Genomic DNA, 17,349 nt, shown 5'->3' with positions numbered 1-17,349 from the left:
AGAGATTTCCGCACAGTACTCCAAGCCATCATTCTCCCGAAACTAGACTATTGTAATTCACTTCTGCTGGGACTTCCCGCCTGCTCCACCAAACCCCTCCAGATGGTACTAAATGCCACAGCAAGAATTCTCACCAACTCCAAAAAAAAAGACCACATCACCCCAATCGTCCAGCACCTTCACTGGCTTCCCATTAAATACAGGATACAGTTCAAAAGCAGCATGATGATGCATAAGGCCCTTCATAGCATATCCCCACTCAACTTAACCTTCAAGCTGCAACTACATACTTCCGATAAACCAACTAGAAGAGCATACCAAAACAGATTGATTACCCAGCCCACAAAATCCTCCCTGAGAAAACGCGCTCTATCAACGGCGGGCCCGTCCCTCTGGAATTCCCTACCACCAGACCTCCGCCTTGAGCCGTGCCATACTACTTTTAAGGCGAAACTAAAGACTTGGCCTCTTCCTGCAAGCATTCCCAGAGAGCTAAGATCTAGAAGAAAAAACAAACCCTGTCCTTTTGTTCTAATGTATTTATCCTTATGCCTTATTTATCCAAGATTATAAATTGCCTTATTTATATGTTTATAGTTGAACCTAGTTAGTTTGTTTTTCTTATTTACTTAGACCAAATTTTCTGTTTTTTGTTCCAAGATTTGTTCCATGTAAACTGCCACCCGGCAGTAGTTATTACTGTTAACTGTGAACCGGAGTGATATGTATTGTATACAGGAACTCCGGTATATAAAAACCATAAATAAATAAATAAATAGCAGTGATAAGAGGAGAACAAAAAAACAAACAGTCCAGCATATTAAAACAAAGTAACAATTTTTTACAATAAACAGAAAAGGATAACAAAAATAAAACAGTAACAAAATGCAAAACCAAAATTAAAACATTAATGCAAACAATTAAATTAACTAATTTAAAGCTTCCTGAAAAAGAATAGTCAGGAGCTGCTTTCTAAATATAACTAAATTATCAATCTCTCTCATAGCTCTGGGTAAGGCTCAAAAACAAAGAATGCCCAATGATGGATACTGACTTAGGGGATCATTCTTTAAAACACGATGTGACCTTATCGCATGTATTAGAGTGATAATGCCCTGATGCACATGATAACTACCGCATCGCGACATTAGCATTTAAATGAGGGAAAGGGGAGGGATTAGGTTTGGATTTGGGAAGGGTTAGAAAAATTTTCTTTACGGTACCGGTGCAAGCAATAATGTTTTAGACATTATCACCGGCAGTAGCGCTGGAAATAATATCATCTTTTTCAATGGTGCCATGGGGCGATAGTGTGTGGCGAGGCCATAACTGCAGCAGGTGAAATTGTATCGCCGCAATGTGGCCAGCTGCACACTATCGCCCCCTGCCCCTTTTTTTTTCATGACTCATCATCTAGACCCAAATGAGCAATGTTAGGGGAAGGAATTACTGTATATACTCAGTATAAGTTGATCTCTTGTATAAATCAAGGGATTTTTTGGGCCCCAAAATTTAAGAAATTTCTGTGACCCATAGATGTCAAGGGTAAAACCTAGGGGGCTTATGAGGATGATGACGAACTTACAGTTGCTCACGTGTGTCCTCCCTCCTTCCCTGCACGATCCTAGTGGCGATCTTTGAAACATTTGGTTCTAAGTGCACCAACCAGACCCTGGCTTGAGACATCATTGATGATGTCAGCGTGTAAGCCCAACCATCCTTGCTGCAGTGTCTCCATTTTTTTTTTTTATTGCGTCAGCGGTGGTGGCAGTAAGATTGGGGACTTACCCGATAACAAACAAAAGTCAGTGGTGGCAAGACATCGGGCTAGCCAGCTATCAGAGGAGGCAGGAGTGTCAAGACCAGATCCAGCAGTAACAAGCAGTCTGGCGTGGGATGAAGCCACTGCTGGCTAGGGATGTGCAGCAGGGACAGATTCGACCCATTTGGTATTCGTATTACTGGGGAGTCAAATCCGTTGCATCCATTCTCGGGGGACCCCGATCCATTCATTAGTTACGTATTTATTTGTTTCCCCAAAAAAACCCCATCCCAACCCATTACATTTAATTATCTAAAACCCCCATCCTCCTGACCCCCCAAGGCTTACCAAACATCCCTGGTGGTCCAGCGGGGTCCCGGAGCGATCTCCTGCACTCGGGCTGTTGGCTGCTGGTATTCAAAATGGCGCCAATAGCCTTTGCTCTCACTATGTCACAGGTCGGCCCCCTGTCACATGGTAGAAGCAATGGATGGCCAGCGCCATCTTGTACCCCTACCATGTGACAGGGGCCGACCAATGGCACCGGTAGCCCCTTTGACATAGTGAGGGCAAAGGCTATTGGCGCCATTTTGAAAACTGGCTACCGAGAGCCCGAGTGCAGGAGATCGCACTGGGACCCCCGCTGGACCACCAGGGATTTTTGGTAAGTCTTTGGGGGGGTCAGGAGAGTGGGGGGTTTATTCATTAGATACGTTGTATTCGTGGGGGTTCGCCATATGTTTTGTGACCCCACGAATACAACGAATATGGACATATACGTTGCGGGTTGCTAATACGTCGACAATGAATGCACACCCCTACTGCTGGCAACGGCAGTGATTGCTAATACCACCTACTGCTGCTGATTCCTCCCACAATCTTTTTCCTTTAGTCCCGGGTCTCCCATCAGCAATGAGCAGAAGCAGTGACTTCAGAGACAGCAACGCTGGCAAGGCCGCAACACCGCTCTTCTACACCACACCCCTCATCCTTGATGGCATCTTTTTTCCTGTCCTTTGGTGCCTCTTTTCTCTCTTGCAACTTCCCTTGTTACAGCAAGTAGCATCAGCAGAGAGAGAAGCAGCATCTTTAATTACCAGCATTAATGTGGACTGACCCATGGATAAGGTGACTGCATTTTTAAGGATCAATTTTTTTGGCCAAAAGTTTACGACTTATACACAAGTATATTCAGTAGCAATAGATTTTTCGTATTGGAATGAAGGGGGTGACTGAGAACATAGGGAATCAATAAGTACTTTAAATATTCAGGTCCATTGTGTTTTAAAACTTTAAAAAGCAAAACTAAAACTTTAAATTTGATTTGTTGCAGCACTGGCAACAAATGAAGATCTTTCAAGTGTGACATGATCATTTTGTTGCCCATCTGTAAGGAGATGGGCAGCAGAATTCTGTAAAATCAGCAATGCTTTAAAACTGGAAATTAGTAACCCATAATATCATGAATTACTCTAATTAATATAGATTAAAACATAAGCCTGTAAAATAATATGAAATTCCTTTGGATCTAGGATGAATTAAACATGTCTCAAAAGCCTCAGTTTAAAATACCCCTCTCTAAGAAGCTGATGTAGCTGAGATTTAAAAGATAAAATGTATTCAAAAGGGATCCCTTAATTTCAGACAGATTCTTAAATGGAATAGGATTATCTAATATAAGAAAAGTGGAAATATTATGTTCAGTCATTTAAATTTTGAATCGAGGGAAGCAAAAAACTTCAGTCTTACTGAGTTTCAATTTTAAGTGATTACTACCCATTCAAAAATCAATCCTATAAAGAACCTCTTGGTTAAAGACAAAGGTGGACAAGACATTATCATCAGCATACATTTTAAATTGAACTCTCAAAGATTCTAGCAAGTCATTTTTAAACTGGCGTGCAGATGCATATGTTCGCACATTCATTAGACCGTGCCTAGGGATGCAGCCATTTTATAACATAAGCACGAATATGCATGCATGTTATAAAATAGCCTGACCACGCACACATGTTCATGCAATTTTATGCAGGCGCATGCTTAAGTGGACAAATGCTGCTTCTACTGCATAATTGGGGGGATTTTAAAAGACATGCATCGACGCCATTACCAATTTTCCCAATTTGTTCTCAGCTTTCCCAGGTAAGGGTTAGGGCTTCCAAACTCCCCTAGTTTAATAGCTTCCCTTCACTCCAATTAGCCTCAACCTTTAAAATCCTACTGATCTGCCTAGAATTTTTTGTTTACTACTTACACATCATCCACAATGTTATGCCCAGGAGGGTCGTAAACCCTTGGACCGACAGGAGGTTGGTATGACCTTTAGGAGATGGCTCCTGAGGTTCCCCCGTCAGGTGGAGAGGTGGAAGAGGAGTTGGAACTGGCTGGATCTTTGCTGGTGGAGACTCAGATGGGCCCCCGAGAGGGCGAAGAGAGGTGGAGGCAGAGCAAGGACCAACTGAGATCTTTGCCACTGGTAGTCCGCGGTCCTCCCGGGAGGAACCCGTAGGGACTCGGGCCGCTGGGACTTAGGTGGACCTTTGAGAGGTCAAAGAGGCGTGAGGTCGGTGCAAGGGCCAACTGGATCTTCGCCACTGGAAGCCCGTGCCCCCCCCCCCCCCCCGGGAGGAGCCCGTATGGACCCGGGCCGCTGGGACTTAGATGGGCCCTTGAAGACGGATGGTCCGGAAGAAGTCTGAGGTCGAGTACCAGAGGGGCGTCGCTTGCCAGTCCGAGGTCACACACCGAGGGATCATCGCTTGCCAGTCCAAAGTCACACACCAAGGAATCACCACTTGCCAGTCCCAAGTCACACACCAAGGAATCATCCAAGAAGAAGCAGGAACCAGGATCAGGAACCCGAGGCACCAGGAGACTCACCGAAGTGAGCAGACTCATTGCCAAGTTGAGGAGTGAGCAGAGGAAGTCTCTTTTTATACCTCCCCTGTGCCTAGCCCATTAGAAGCAGGTGCAGGCAATTTGGAGGACGAGGCCCCTTTAATTCTGCAGAGGAGGCGCAGCCTTGCATCTAAGGGCAGGGCAGCCATCTTGGATCCCGGAAGCTGTGCCGAGCGGTCCATCGCCTCCCCCGCCGGCAATCACCGCGGGGAGCCATGGCGAGGAGCAGGGACGAATGGCCTGGACTCCCCGTGAGACACAACACACAGCACAAGTAAAGTTACGCAGCAGGGGACCCTCGGCACATGCCTGTGCGAATTTGTGCTAATTTCAAGTAAAAAATCCAGGAACACCCATGTCCCAGCCAGACCCTTTTTTTGAACTTTTAAATTGTGCGTGCAGCAGCAAGTACGTGTGTATCATGGCAGATTAATCAGCTTAATCTGCTCAGCTCACACTGGCATGTATCAACCCTTGGGTACTCTAGAAGGCATTTCAAACCAATCATATGTTATACCATTAACACAAGCCTGGGATAAGTAGTAAGAGAGCTACAATAATACTTTACCTTGAATGCCCAGTTGCTGCAAATGGTACAGAAGGATTGATAGACACTCTACCAGAGTAGTATCAAGATAGGGTGTGAGAACATTGTAGAAATCTCATCTTTGTGTGATTTTCCTCACTCCAAATCAGTTCAAATCTTCCCTGATATGTACTGTGCTGTTTGTATGTCTCACTGTGCATGTAAAACTGGTCCCAAAACCTTAGACCACCCCCAAAAATTCACCTTGAGTTACTAGCTGGCCCTCCTATAGTGGTTTAAATAGTTGACTACTATGAGTGTCACCCTAGATGCGTTCTCTCTCTCTCTCTCTCTCTCTCTCTCTCTCTCTCTCAAAAGGCCTGAAATGGAATTTGTGATATTATTTATATATTTTATAAAAGTGAAAAAGAACAAGGATCCACTATACAGTGAGAATTTTTTAACTGGCAAAGGACATCCTCAAGCAGGGACTCCAGCTAAAGTAAAAATCAGGCCATAACACAGAAGAGGGAAAGCAAACTTTGTCCAATGAAGAATCTACTAGCAAAGAGCTGCTAGCTGAAAACCCATCTTGGGCTTTAAGCTCATCAGCTACTTTAGCATCTTTAGAAACATTATAACTCACAAATGACTATAACTAGATTTCTTACTATGATTAATAGGGTCTTTAATATATCAAACAATTCCTTGATTCTTTTAAACGCTCAGTAAAAAAAAAATTCCTTCCTTTTAATTATGAATAAATCTCTATAGGTAGTTCTACATTGTTAAAAAAAAAATGAAAGCAATACAGAATAGTATTTCCTCCACCTTCACTTGGCGTGACACATCAAGAGCTTACTACCTATAAGAACAGAATCAAACCAAGGAAACCTGGGGTGCTTATAACATATCCTCTTAGACTTATAAGGGGTCACTTTCTCTTTAATACTAGACAAGATATCATTAAAGGAGTCATTTTAATCTTAACAAATATGAACTTCAAACTATTCAACTAAGCAAACACTGATTTGTATTCCTATCAGCTTTCTGATTTACTAATCTTGGAAAACCTGCATCACATCATTTTGCTGTATGATGATATTTTCTACCAGAATTGTCAAGCATTATTTGATTTTTCACATAACTGGGAAAAAAGTCCTCCCTGCATCAGACTACATCAATCACCATTATTTTGAAATGTAGTATTTTTTCACATTTTGATTTTATGTAAACAATATAATCGAAAAAAGAGAAAATCAGGCAAATGAATCTGAAATTGGAACTATTACAATGTACTATAAATGAGCATATGAGCACCCCCACAGAAATTAGAAAACTTATTATTGTAATATGTTTTTACTATTTTAATATGTACTATTTTATTTTACTGTAATATTTTATTTTTTGTTCTACTATTTTAATGTATGTTTGATTGCAAATTGCTTAGGCAATCAACACATTTTAATAAATGTAAACTTAATAAATAAGAACATAAGAAATTACCATGCTGGGTCAGACCAAGGGTCCATCAAGCCCAGTATCCTGTTTCTAACAGTGGCCAAACCAGGCTACAAGAACATGGCAAGTACCCAAACACCAAGAAGATCCCATACTACTGATGCCAGTAGTAGCAGAGGCCATTCCCTAAGACAACTTGATTAATAGCAGTGTTACATTATAAATGCTTTAAATTAATAATGAAAATAATGGCAAATATAGATATTCAAAGTATCAATGAGCAGCGAAATAATCTGGTTGATTTTAACTGGCAGGTAACCAAATAAAGTTGCAGCTGAATATCGGGTATTCAAAGCATGACTGAGCATCAAAATAATCTGGTTGATTTTAACTGGCAGTCAACCAACTAAATACCAGCTGAATACCTGCCTGGTTAGATCTAAGCACACTAACGGGTACATTTTAAAAGAAACATACATGAGCCCATAAATGTGCGTATTGCAGCATGAGCAAAAATACACCTCATATTATAAACTACGTATATAGCATATAAAATATTGTTGCCGTGCATACGTCTACAGCCTTTACACATGTGTATCTTGTGCAGAGAGAGAGAGAGAGAGAGAGACTCCGTATAGAGTCACTCGGACACTCTCTATATATGTACCACTCTAGGGGGGCACTTTGAATCAGACTGGGTTTTCAGGAGGTGGGTTGGAGTTAGGAGGGTTATTGTTACAGACACAATCAGAGGTATGCTAGCTAGCTACATTGTACAAATCTACTCCTTTTCATCACTTATAAGGGCTATAATTCTTTGCTGATGTTAATTTTATTATAAATATCTCTGAATGTGTCAGTAACATAACCTCCCTAACCCCAACCCACCACCTGAAAACCCACCCCGATTCAAAGTGCCCCTCTAGACTGGTACATATATAGAAAGTGTCAGAGAAACTCTGTACAGGGGTTCTCTTTCTCTCTCTCCTCATGAAGAGCAGCAACCTCTGTAAAATTTGGGATTACACATATCACTCTTGGGAATATCCATGACCTGCCCCTTTTCCACCTTCTTTTTCAAGATGCACATGCGACTTCCTGGCTTCTTAAAATTTGCATTGCTCGTGCATGGCTCACATATGCGAATATGTGGCCTTTTTTGCATGAGCAACACTTTTAAAATCTTCCTCTTAGCAGTAACGTTTAAACTGGTGTGCAGATGCACATGTGCACATGTGCATGTGCTCATCAGCCCATGCACAGAGACATGGTCATTTTATAACATATGTGTGTATATATGTTCATGTTATAAAATATCCTGACCTCACGCTTGTGCACACACATTCTGGAGGAATTTTAAAAACATGCTTGTCACTGTCTTTGCCCGTTTTCCCAATTCATTCCCAGATTGCTCAGTTAAGGGACAGAACTTCCAAACCCCTGGTTTAATAGCCCTCTTTCTCCCTTGTTATCCCTGACCCTTAAAATCCCACTGATCTCTTTAGGTTTTTTTGTTTTATGACTTACATGCCATCCATAGCAGAAGTAAATGTATGCGGTAGGGGACATTGGCGACATTGGGGACATTGGCGTGCACGTGTGCGTGTAAGTATTTACACGCACATTTCAATGTGAAAACCAGGAATGCCCTTGACCCACTCAGACCATGCCCGCCTCTTTTTTTGGAACATTTTATTTGTGCACACAGTGGGAGATATGCGTGTATTTGAGGATTTTTTAAAAATCTACTAGGCACATATCTCCTGGTTCTGGCAAGTGCCAGGCTTTTAAAATTCATCTTTAAGCTTGTGCAATTCAATTTAAGACAGTTGTGCAGATGGAGTTATCTGCACAAATTTACCTTTTTAGCATTGAATCTTCAATCACCATGTGTACTTTCCCCTCTCTCCACATAACTTCAGTCACTCTAAGGGGCCGATGCTTTCCTAACGCGCCCCCAGGCATCTCTTTTGGGGGCGCGATGCAATATTTAAATTAGGGTTTGTGCTGTCAAGGAGGTGCTAGGAGCGATTGCATGCCCTTAGTGCCTCCTTGACAGCGTGCACCCGAGAGAGGTCTGCTGTTGGCGGCTGTCCGCCGGTTAAGAAAACAGATGCTGAATTTATCAGCGTCCATTTTCCTAACTGGCAAACATCCACGGGTTAGGAAAAGGGACGCTGATAAATTCAGGCTGTCCTGAAAGGGGATTGGTCCTTTTCACTGTCAAATGTCAGTGCAAAGGACCAATGGGCAATAAGTGAAGGAGTGAATAAATTAATATTAAGGGCCCACAATTTAATATTGATTTATTCACTTCTTCTGACCTGCCCTAAGCTCCCTCAGAGGGAGGGAGCTTAGGGCAGGGCAGACATGGAACACTTTTAAGGAGGGAGATTTTTTTTTCCTAACTCTCTTTTGTTCCTCCGACTTAATATCGCCACGATTATTATTATTGCATAAGAGGATTTGGTTGTGCTTAGACAACCTATGTCCAACAATGGGTTAAACACTGTGCTCGGCTGAGAGCACTGTATTGCATTGACCCCTTTGTAGGTAAATTATGCACTTTTACTCACTTATGAGGGAATCATATTATTAAAAACATGTTTTTATGAAATTTAAACCCTCATTTTCCCACATACATTTTTTTTAATATTGCCCCCTTTGCAGTCAATAGGATTTTTTCACCCTGATTATTCTTCCAGTGTTTCGTTGCCCCTCCTGGTATATCTGCCCTGTTGCAATTTTTTATACCAGCTGGAAGCAATCAAATAAACTCCTGCCTTTTCAGCTCTGTTCAAGGATACAGCATATCATCAGTCATGTAGAAAACTATGCTTTGCATAAAGGTTTTGACACATGTAGAGACAGAAGAGTAACTGCTGCCACTTACTCTTCATGGCCCTTTTATAAAGGCTGCAGTTCACCGTGAGATATTAGCAGAGAATGTTTTTCAGCTATGCAAAATGAATACAAACACAGGGAGGATAACATTAAAATATGCACGAGCGTGTTCATATTCACAGCTATATGGACACATGCATGCAAATGTGCACACCCTATGTAAAATATACATAAATCTACCTAACATGTTCGCATATCAAAAAATATGCGACTTGTATTTTAAACATAGCTACATAAGTTTTGAATTATCCGGCTAAATGCCTACAAATATTCTGCTAAATAGTGTTGTGTCAACTTATCCAGCTAAGTAAAATAACCAGATAAGTAAAAGAAAAGCACTACTTAGCTGGAGAAGTAAGATGATGGATAACTAGCATTTTAATGCTTACCTGGCTAAGGAGCGCTTGTTAAGATTTATCTGGCTAAGTGGCAACTTTGCCGGGATAAGTCAAAATGTATCATGATAAGTGATGGACATCTGATATGTGCATCTATTAGTGCCCTTAATTTTAATCATTTACATGCGGAAATGTAACTCGCATATTTTCCTTAGCACTTATCGGATTTTACGTATATAAATTATCAAATTTTACAACATGAGCATGTGAAGGAAATTACCAGTTTTAGCAAAGTTCACCAATTTTCTTAGTCTCTCTCTAGGTCATCAAGAGCCCCCTGGTTCTTCAGCCTGCACCTCCCCCACCCCTAATGTACTCAGATCCCGTCACCCGGTCAGGATTTGTTTATAAAGAATTCTATTCTGACTTACACCAGATAATAAGCAGGGGTAAATATGTGCAGGTAACAGTCGTACACACGCTGAATTTGCAGGTTATAAAACAGCAACTTATACATGTAAATGATGGCCCTTCCCCAGCCCGCCCCATTTTTATACAAGCTAATTTGTCATTAATTGCATGTGTATGTTTGAAGTTTATAAAACAGGACTTGTACAAATAGGCACTATTTACGGCGAAATTTAAAAGCACCATGTGCGTCAATCCTGGGAGATACAAGCAGAAGTTGGGCAGGCGAGCACCATGCAAATTTTAAAAAGCACGTGAGTAAGTGCACAACATTTTTTGTACAAGAAAGGGGTGGGGAATGAACATGGCCTGGGCCAGCATGGGCCTTCCTAGATTTCTCAATGAAATGTGCGTGTAAGAATTTACGCACACAAGTGCCCGCTGGGGTCCCCTACCGTGTAACATTACTCCTGCTATGGATGGCTTGTAACTAATAAAACAAAACATACTGAGACTAATTTGCAAACATTTTAAGGGTTGGGCTAAAAGGGTAAAAGGGAGTTATATTAACTAGGGAGTTAGGAAGTCCTTTCCTTTAACTGGGTGAACTGGGAAACTGTTAATTGTGTCGGCACACGTATGTATCAAAATCCCCCCACTTATGTTGTAGAAGTGGCATATGCGCGCAATTGCACATGTCCATATAAAATTGCATGCACATGTACGCATGTACAGCCTATTTATATTAGCCACACATATATTATAAAATGGCTGCGTCCATTAGCGCAAGTCGGCATACGCGCATACCCGCATACATGTGCGCCCGTGTGGCTGTTTATAAGTTACCATCTCCATGCGCACATGTGCTAATTTGTATGCGCACATGCACTTTACACTTTCATTTTAAATAGATTTGAAGTATTACCCTTGTGGTGGTGGTACTCATCATAGAACAGCAAGGATTACATGATTCTGCCTTGACTGACTAAGCAAAAATGACCAGCATCTCACCAGCCACCTTTACAGAATGTCACCCTTCCTCCAGCGGGTTGTCCCTGGCCAATACTAAGATTCAGATGAATAACCCCAGCTGTTGTAAGTATGCATGGTGGTTTTTTTGTTCCATATGATTGTATGTGAAATTTTAGGTTTGCGCACATTGTTGATGGATCCAATGCATGAAAGCAGGATGAGAGTGACCGGTTATAATGGATTTGTAGTTTATTATGACCTTGATTGGGCCATGACCTCAGTGTTTTATATTCTTTGTTTTTCAGACTGTCTCAGAACTCATTACCACCTTAGTGCTTATCCAGCTCTTTTTGAGGATTTTGCTGCCTCACGTCTGGTGGAAGAAGAAATTTATGGACTCTTGGGTGCCAGAAATGTATAGAAGTGTTAGGAGGCAAGCTGTGTTGTACTGTGTGCAACCACCTACTTAGTGTTTTCTTCTGCATATGCATCAGCATCTAGCATGATAACTTTTATTTGCACTTGCAAATTTGCTTTCATGTGATGTGTCTGTCATGCTGGTATAGTAGGTACTATATAGAGGTCACATATTTTTCTGTGCCATACCTAGAACTCCTACACAATCCATGTCACCTACTTGCATCTCTGCTCTTTGTTCATTTCTGTTTGTAATCTGTTGTTTCCATTCTGTGCTATTGCTGTAGTTCAGTGTTACATCCATTCACATTGTTTTTATGCCCTGTAAATGTCATTTCCAATATGTGCACAACAGCTCCTGTCTTTTCTTACCCTTTCTTTATTTTATCTTCCATAGATTATAGCTTTCCCTTTTCAGTCTTTGGTCATAGGTGCAATCATAGCAACATTTTGTTTTCATTGTCCAGTCCTCTTCTGTAATATATTTTCTGAAGTGCTGTAGGATCATATACCTGCTATTCTAAAGGGTCCGAGTCCTTCAGTTAAGTAGGTAATTTTCAAAGGAGTTACGCATGTAAATGTAACATTCTATCGTACCAATTTTCCAAAGCCCATATATGCACCTAACATGCCCTTACATGTGCAAAACCAATTGAAAACTTTATAGCATTTATTGTAGCAATGTAAAAGCCCTTTTAAATGTGTAAATTGCATTTACATGTGAAGAATCCAGATTTAAGCATGTCAATCCTTTCAAAAGGACTTCCTAACAGTGTCCACTAATAGATGTATTCATGCTCTGGGGTATATCATAGAGTGGAAGAAATGACTCTGTTAGAAATGGAACTGAAAGTGGAGCTGTGCATGCTGTCCACTGTCTTGCTTTGTACTTCAAAGGCTCTGTTTGTCTCTGAAGCATCATTTCTTTTTTTCTCGTTTTTCTCTTGTACTGTCCCATCCTGGCAAAAATGTTCTTTGGCATGATGACCTTATGGAAGAACATGAAGAGACCATAGAAGAGAGGAAGGAGGCCCTGACTTCAAGAAGACACAGAAAGACCCTCCAGCTCGCATTTGGGCTCTCTAACTCTGAAGGGTTCATGAAAAAGAGAGAAAATGTAGAGTTTTGTTTTGTTTTTTAAATTGGTGTTATAATTTCTTAACAGTTGAGTTGTCTGTGAGATTTAATGATGTACTTCAAATAAATACATTTATCTCTGTCTGTCTATAAATCTTTCTTTCTACATTATAAAAATATTAGGGGTTCCAGGTAATCATATCAGTCCAACAGCACGTGTGCATGCATTACCACACACACCGTCCTGACAATGAATGTGGGAGAGCAGATATCAGCACCAGGAGCATGTGCAGGACCCGAGACTGGGCAAAACATGGGCTGGAACCAGAGGGGAAAATGGATGCTGCAGAGGCTTTATAACAAGCACCGACAAGTCATTGATCTGGCAGACTGGGAGAGCAGAAAAGGAGCCAGCAAAGTATGAAAACTACAGCCATGACTCTGCAACACTTGGAGACCTTTAAGGTTCCAGTAGACCGGAAGAGCAACCATCAATGGCTCAGAAGGAGCTGGCAAATGAAACTGAGCCTCAGGAAAACTGCAGGTCAGGAGGTCAAGGCAGCAGAGGGAGGGGAAAAGGAAACAACTGCACAGAGCATGCAGGAGAGAAGAACGGCTGAGTGGAAAGTAGAATGAGCAGCCAGTGCTCACACTCTTGCACTCTCCCCCCATACTCCCTAGTAATCCACAAACACACCTCTGCCCTCATCTAACACCATTCATACCACCACAGTGGACTTGTGTGTGTGTGTGTGTGTGTGGGGGGGGGGGGGTTAAGGGATGGGATTCAGTGGGATTGTGAAAGGGGAAGGGGAACAGTTGGAGAGTGAAAGTGGAGGCGGCTGGATGAGGGGGAGCAGTGGGAGAATAAAAGGAGGGAGTTGCAAGAAGAGAAGAGTGAGGGGGAAGGAGGCTAGAGGAAGAGAGTAGAAGGAGAGTGAGGAAGGCAGTGAGTACTGAGGAGGAGGGGAGGGTTAGAAAGGAGAGGGGAGTGCAGAGGAAGATTACATATCCTCCTACAACAGTTGAACTCTCCACTGACCCCGAAGCATACGCCCTCTACTCCCCCCCCCCACAGTCATGCACCCCAACCCCCCAGCCACACACAATTCCTAGACATGACCCACACCTCCACATATTCCACATACCCAACCACTCTCTGACATAAACACACACCCACATGCCCAGCCACTTCTTGACACATACACACACAAGCACACACACACACACCTTCAGGTATTCTGAAACACACCAGTCACTCACACCAACCCCATAACACATATACACAACCTACCCCCACATACATGGGGGAGGAGGAGAAAGGGGAGGGGCAAACTAAAGAGTATGAAGGGAAGAGTGCACAACCTCCCATCCAGCTCCCTCCCCCCGGACATGCATGTACACCCAATTCATCCCTAATACCACTCACACCAGGCCCATAACATGCATACACACACACACAACATGCAATATACACACACACACACACCATGCAATACACACACACACACACAATATCCTTTCAACTGTAAACACACACAGGGTGGAAGGTGGAGTCTGTGGAGAATGCATGGGGGAAAGAGTCCAACCCCCAACACACACATCCTCACTCTCATCTTCCCACAATGTATATACAAATCCGGGAGAGTTTCTATAATGGAGGCAGGGTGAGGAGGTCGCTTTTTGTTTTCTTTGTTGCAAAACTTACTTCAGCCCTGGGGCTGAAGTAAGTTGCGTGCACTGGTCGAGTGCTGGCGCGCGATCCCCGGCACAGCAACAAATATGGCCACTGTGCTGAGAACCTCCCCCCTCCCCCCCCCCCGGACCACCCTTTTGTAAAGCCCCGGGATTTACACGCGTCCCGGGGCTTTACGCGAGTCGCCCGGCCTTTTAAAAATAGGTCTGGCATGCGTAAGACACGTTACAGGCGTAAATCTTTTAAAATCCGGCCCTTATTTTTCCATACTTATCTGTTTCACCAACCATCAAGTTCCACCAACCATCAAGTTCAGGGCCCTTGTTAGTAACTCTTTGATTCAAATTTCCTGCCACCCCCTGCCATTGATGCAGAGAGTAATGTTGGAGTTGCATCAAAGGTGAGCATATGGCTTAATGGTTATGGGTAGTAACCGCCGCATCAAGCCAAGTTACCCCAATGCTTGTTTACCCAGACTGCACAGATCCATGCCTTGTTGGATTTTGTCTGAATGTAAATCCTCTTTTCCACATTTTCCCCTGCCATTGAAGCAGAGAGCAACGCTGTATATGCATTCAAAGTGAAGTATCAGGATTAATTGGTTTTGGGTAGTAACTGCCGCAATAAGCAAGCTACCCCCACGCTTATTTGTTTACCCAGACTGTGTAGTTTAGTCCTTGTCGGTTGTTGTCTGAATGCAAATCCTCTTTTCCACATTTCCCCTTGCTGTTGAAGCAGAGAGTTGGAGTTGCATTAACCGTGTGAAAGTTTATTGAGTAAGGGTAGTAATCACCAGGTAGTAGCCTCCATTCCAGCAAGCCACCCCCATGGCTCTTCTCTTCATTCCCATCCTCTAGCCTTTATGGATCCACAGTGTTTATCCCATGCCCCTTTGAAATCCTTCACAGTTTTAGTCTTCACCACTTCCTCTGGAAGGGCATTTCAGGCATTCACCACCCTCTCCGTGAAGAAATACTTCCTGTCATTGGTTCTGAGTCTTCCTCCCTGGAGTTTCAAGTCATGACCCCTAGTTCTACTGATTTTTTTCCAACGGAAAATGTTTGTTGTTGACCATGGATCATTAAAACCTTTCAAGTATCTGAAAGTAGGCAATGGGCAATGATGTCAGTGTGCGTGCCTTTTAAAATCCTCCCACTTACGCGGTAGAAGTGGTATTTGCGTGCACAGGCATATGTCTACTTAAAATTGAGTGCACATGTGCGTGGTCAGGCTATTTTATAACATGCATGCATATATGCAAGAATGTTATAAAATGGTCATGTCTCTGGGCACAGGCTGATGAACGCGTACATATGTAAGCCTATGCGCCGCATTGAAAGTTGCCGTCTTTGGAAAGTATTTTATTGTGATCCTATATCAAGAAAAGACTGGGAAAAAGAATGTGCACATTCTCATAAAAAAAAAACCATTATTTTTTTTCTTTCAGCAAATGGTAGTGAAGTTCATATTAGCAATGTGCGCTATGAAGATACTGGGGCCTATACCTGCATTGCTAAAAATGAGGCAGGGGTGGATGAAGACATCTCTTCACTTTTTGTGGAGGACTCTGCTCGAAAGACCCGTAAGTATTTGGATCCTAGAATAAAGGCTTCAAGAAAAATACAATTAGAAATGTGCTTATTTTTAAAGTTTTATGATTAGTAAAAAAAACCAAAACAAAACTGTTATGCACAGCAAAAAGAAAAATTAAATACTACTTAGAAAATATATGAACCAAGCACTAATTACTAAAATTATGGATTGCATTTCTTATTTTCTATGAGGATATTAATCAATGCCATTTCCATGGATAAATTGCAGTTTTTTCTATATAAATGTACTTTTTGAATATTGTTCACCCTATAGGCAGGTAAAAGTACCCATGTATTGCATGTCAATAACATAGTGACATTTATATATAGATGGTTGAAGACAAACCCAAGATGTTTTTTGATTGGGTGATGCTCTTAGGTTGGGCCGTTTTAAATGATTAAAACTACTCATATGTTTGCCTTGTCAAAATACCCCCAGAAAACCAGGTGCAAATTTATATGCTATTATTCTGAAGGCAGTAATCAGGGTATGCAGTCAAAAAGAAACTGAATGTTTTATTTTCTTTCGTTTTATGTTTTGTTTTAGTATTCACTAAATTCATTTAATGCACACTAATTTGATTTAGTGTGACCTAATATTCTAGTATATACTAATTAAATTTAGTATGCTCTAAAAACATTACTGCACATTAATTGAATCATCACACATCCCTAGGCAATAAAAGTGAAAGTGCCTATAGAGTTTTGCTTTGATTGTTCCTGCAAAACCCATAGGTAAAAATTACCTGTAGGATTTGTCAAAATGAAAATATTTTGATTATTTACCTCTGAATGGCATATAGAATTTGATTTATCAAAGATATTTCTCTAATTTCGATTAATGTTGTAAAATGTGCATAATTCTAATTAGTCTTTTCAGAACTGACCCCCCCCCCCCCCCCCCCCCGACTCCTACATGTTGACAGAAATATATGAGCTGTTTCATAAGGCACATATATTGAAGCTTTATTGAAGCCCAAATAGGAAAAATTCACTTTACCCCTTGGATCTCTACTCTGATCTCCTCATAAAAAAAAAAAAACACCTTCACCTTTTCTTGTAAAATGATAATGTTTGAAAGCTTGTAATTTATTCATGCCAGAGTGCTGCAATGTTCTTTTCTTCTGTAATGTTTCATTGACTATACCAAGCGCTGAATTTAAACTGATAGGCCTGTAGTTGTGTGCCTCTTCCTTGCTCCCTCTTTTGTGCAACTGGATATCTAATAGGGATGTGAATCGTGTCCTCGATCGTCTTAACGATCGATTTCGGCTGGGAGGGGGAGGGAATCGTATTGT

General features: G+C 41.7%; 1 protein-coding gene across 1 annotated transcript in view; it reads left to right on the top strand.

Moving 5' to 3' along the window:
- Nucleotides 1–17,349, top strand: part of FSTL5 (follistatin like 5) — a 1,290,346-nt gene that overhangs the window by 1,036,256 nt on the left and 236,741 nt on the right. Inside the window, 1 exon segment of the mRNA XM_029618151.1 lies at nucleotides 15,907–16,041. Within this exon segment, the coding sequence (XP_029474011.1) occupies nucleotides 15,907–16,041 (135 nt within the window).

This window comes from Rhinatrema bivittatum, chromosome 1 (genome assembly GCF_901001135.1).
Source record: "Rhinatrema bivittatum chromosome 1, aRhiBiv1.1, whole genome shotgun sequence".
In the NCBI taxonomy this organism is placed as follows: domain Eukaryota; kingdom Metazoa; phylum Chordata; class Amphibia; order Gymnophiona; family Rhinatrematidae; genus Rhinatrema; species Rhinatrema bivittatum.
The sequence above is the reverse complement of the archived record's forward strand: the minus strand, read 5'-3'. Positions and strand labels throughout refer to the sequence as shown.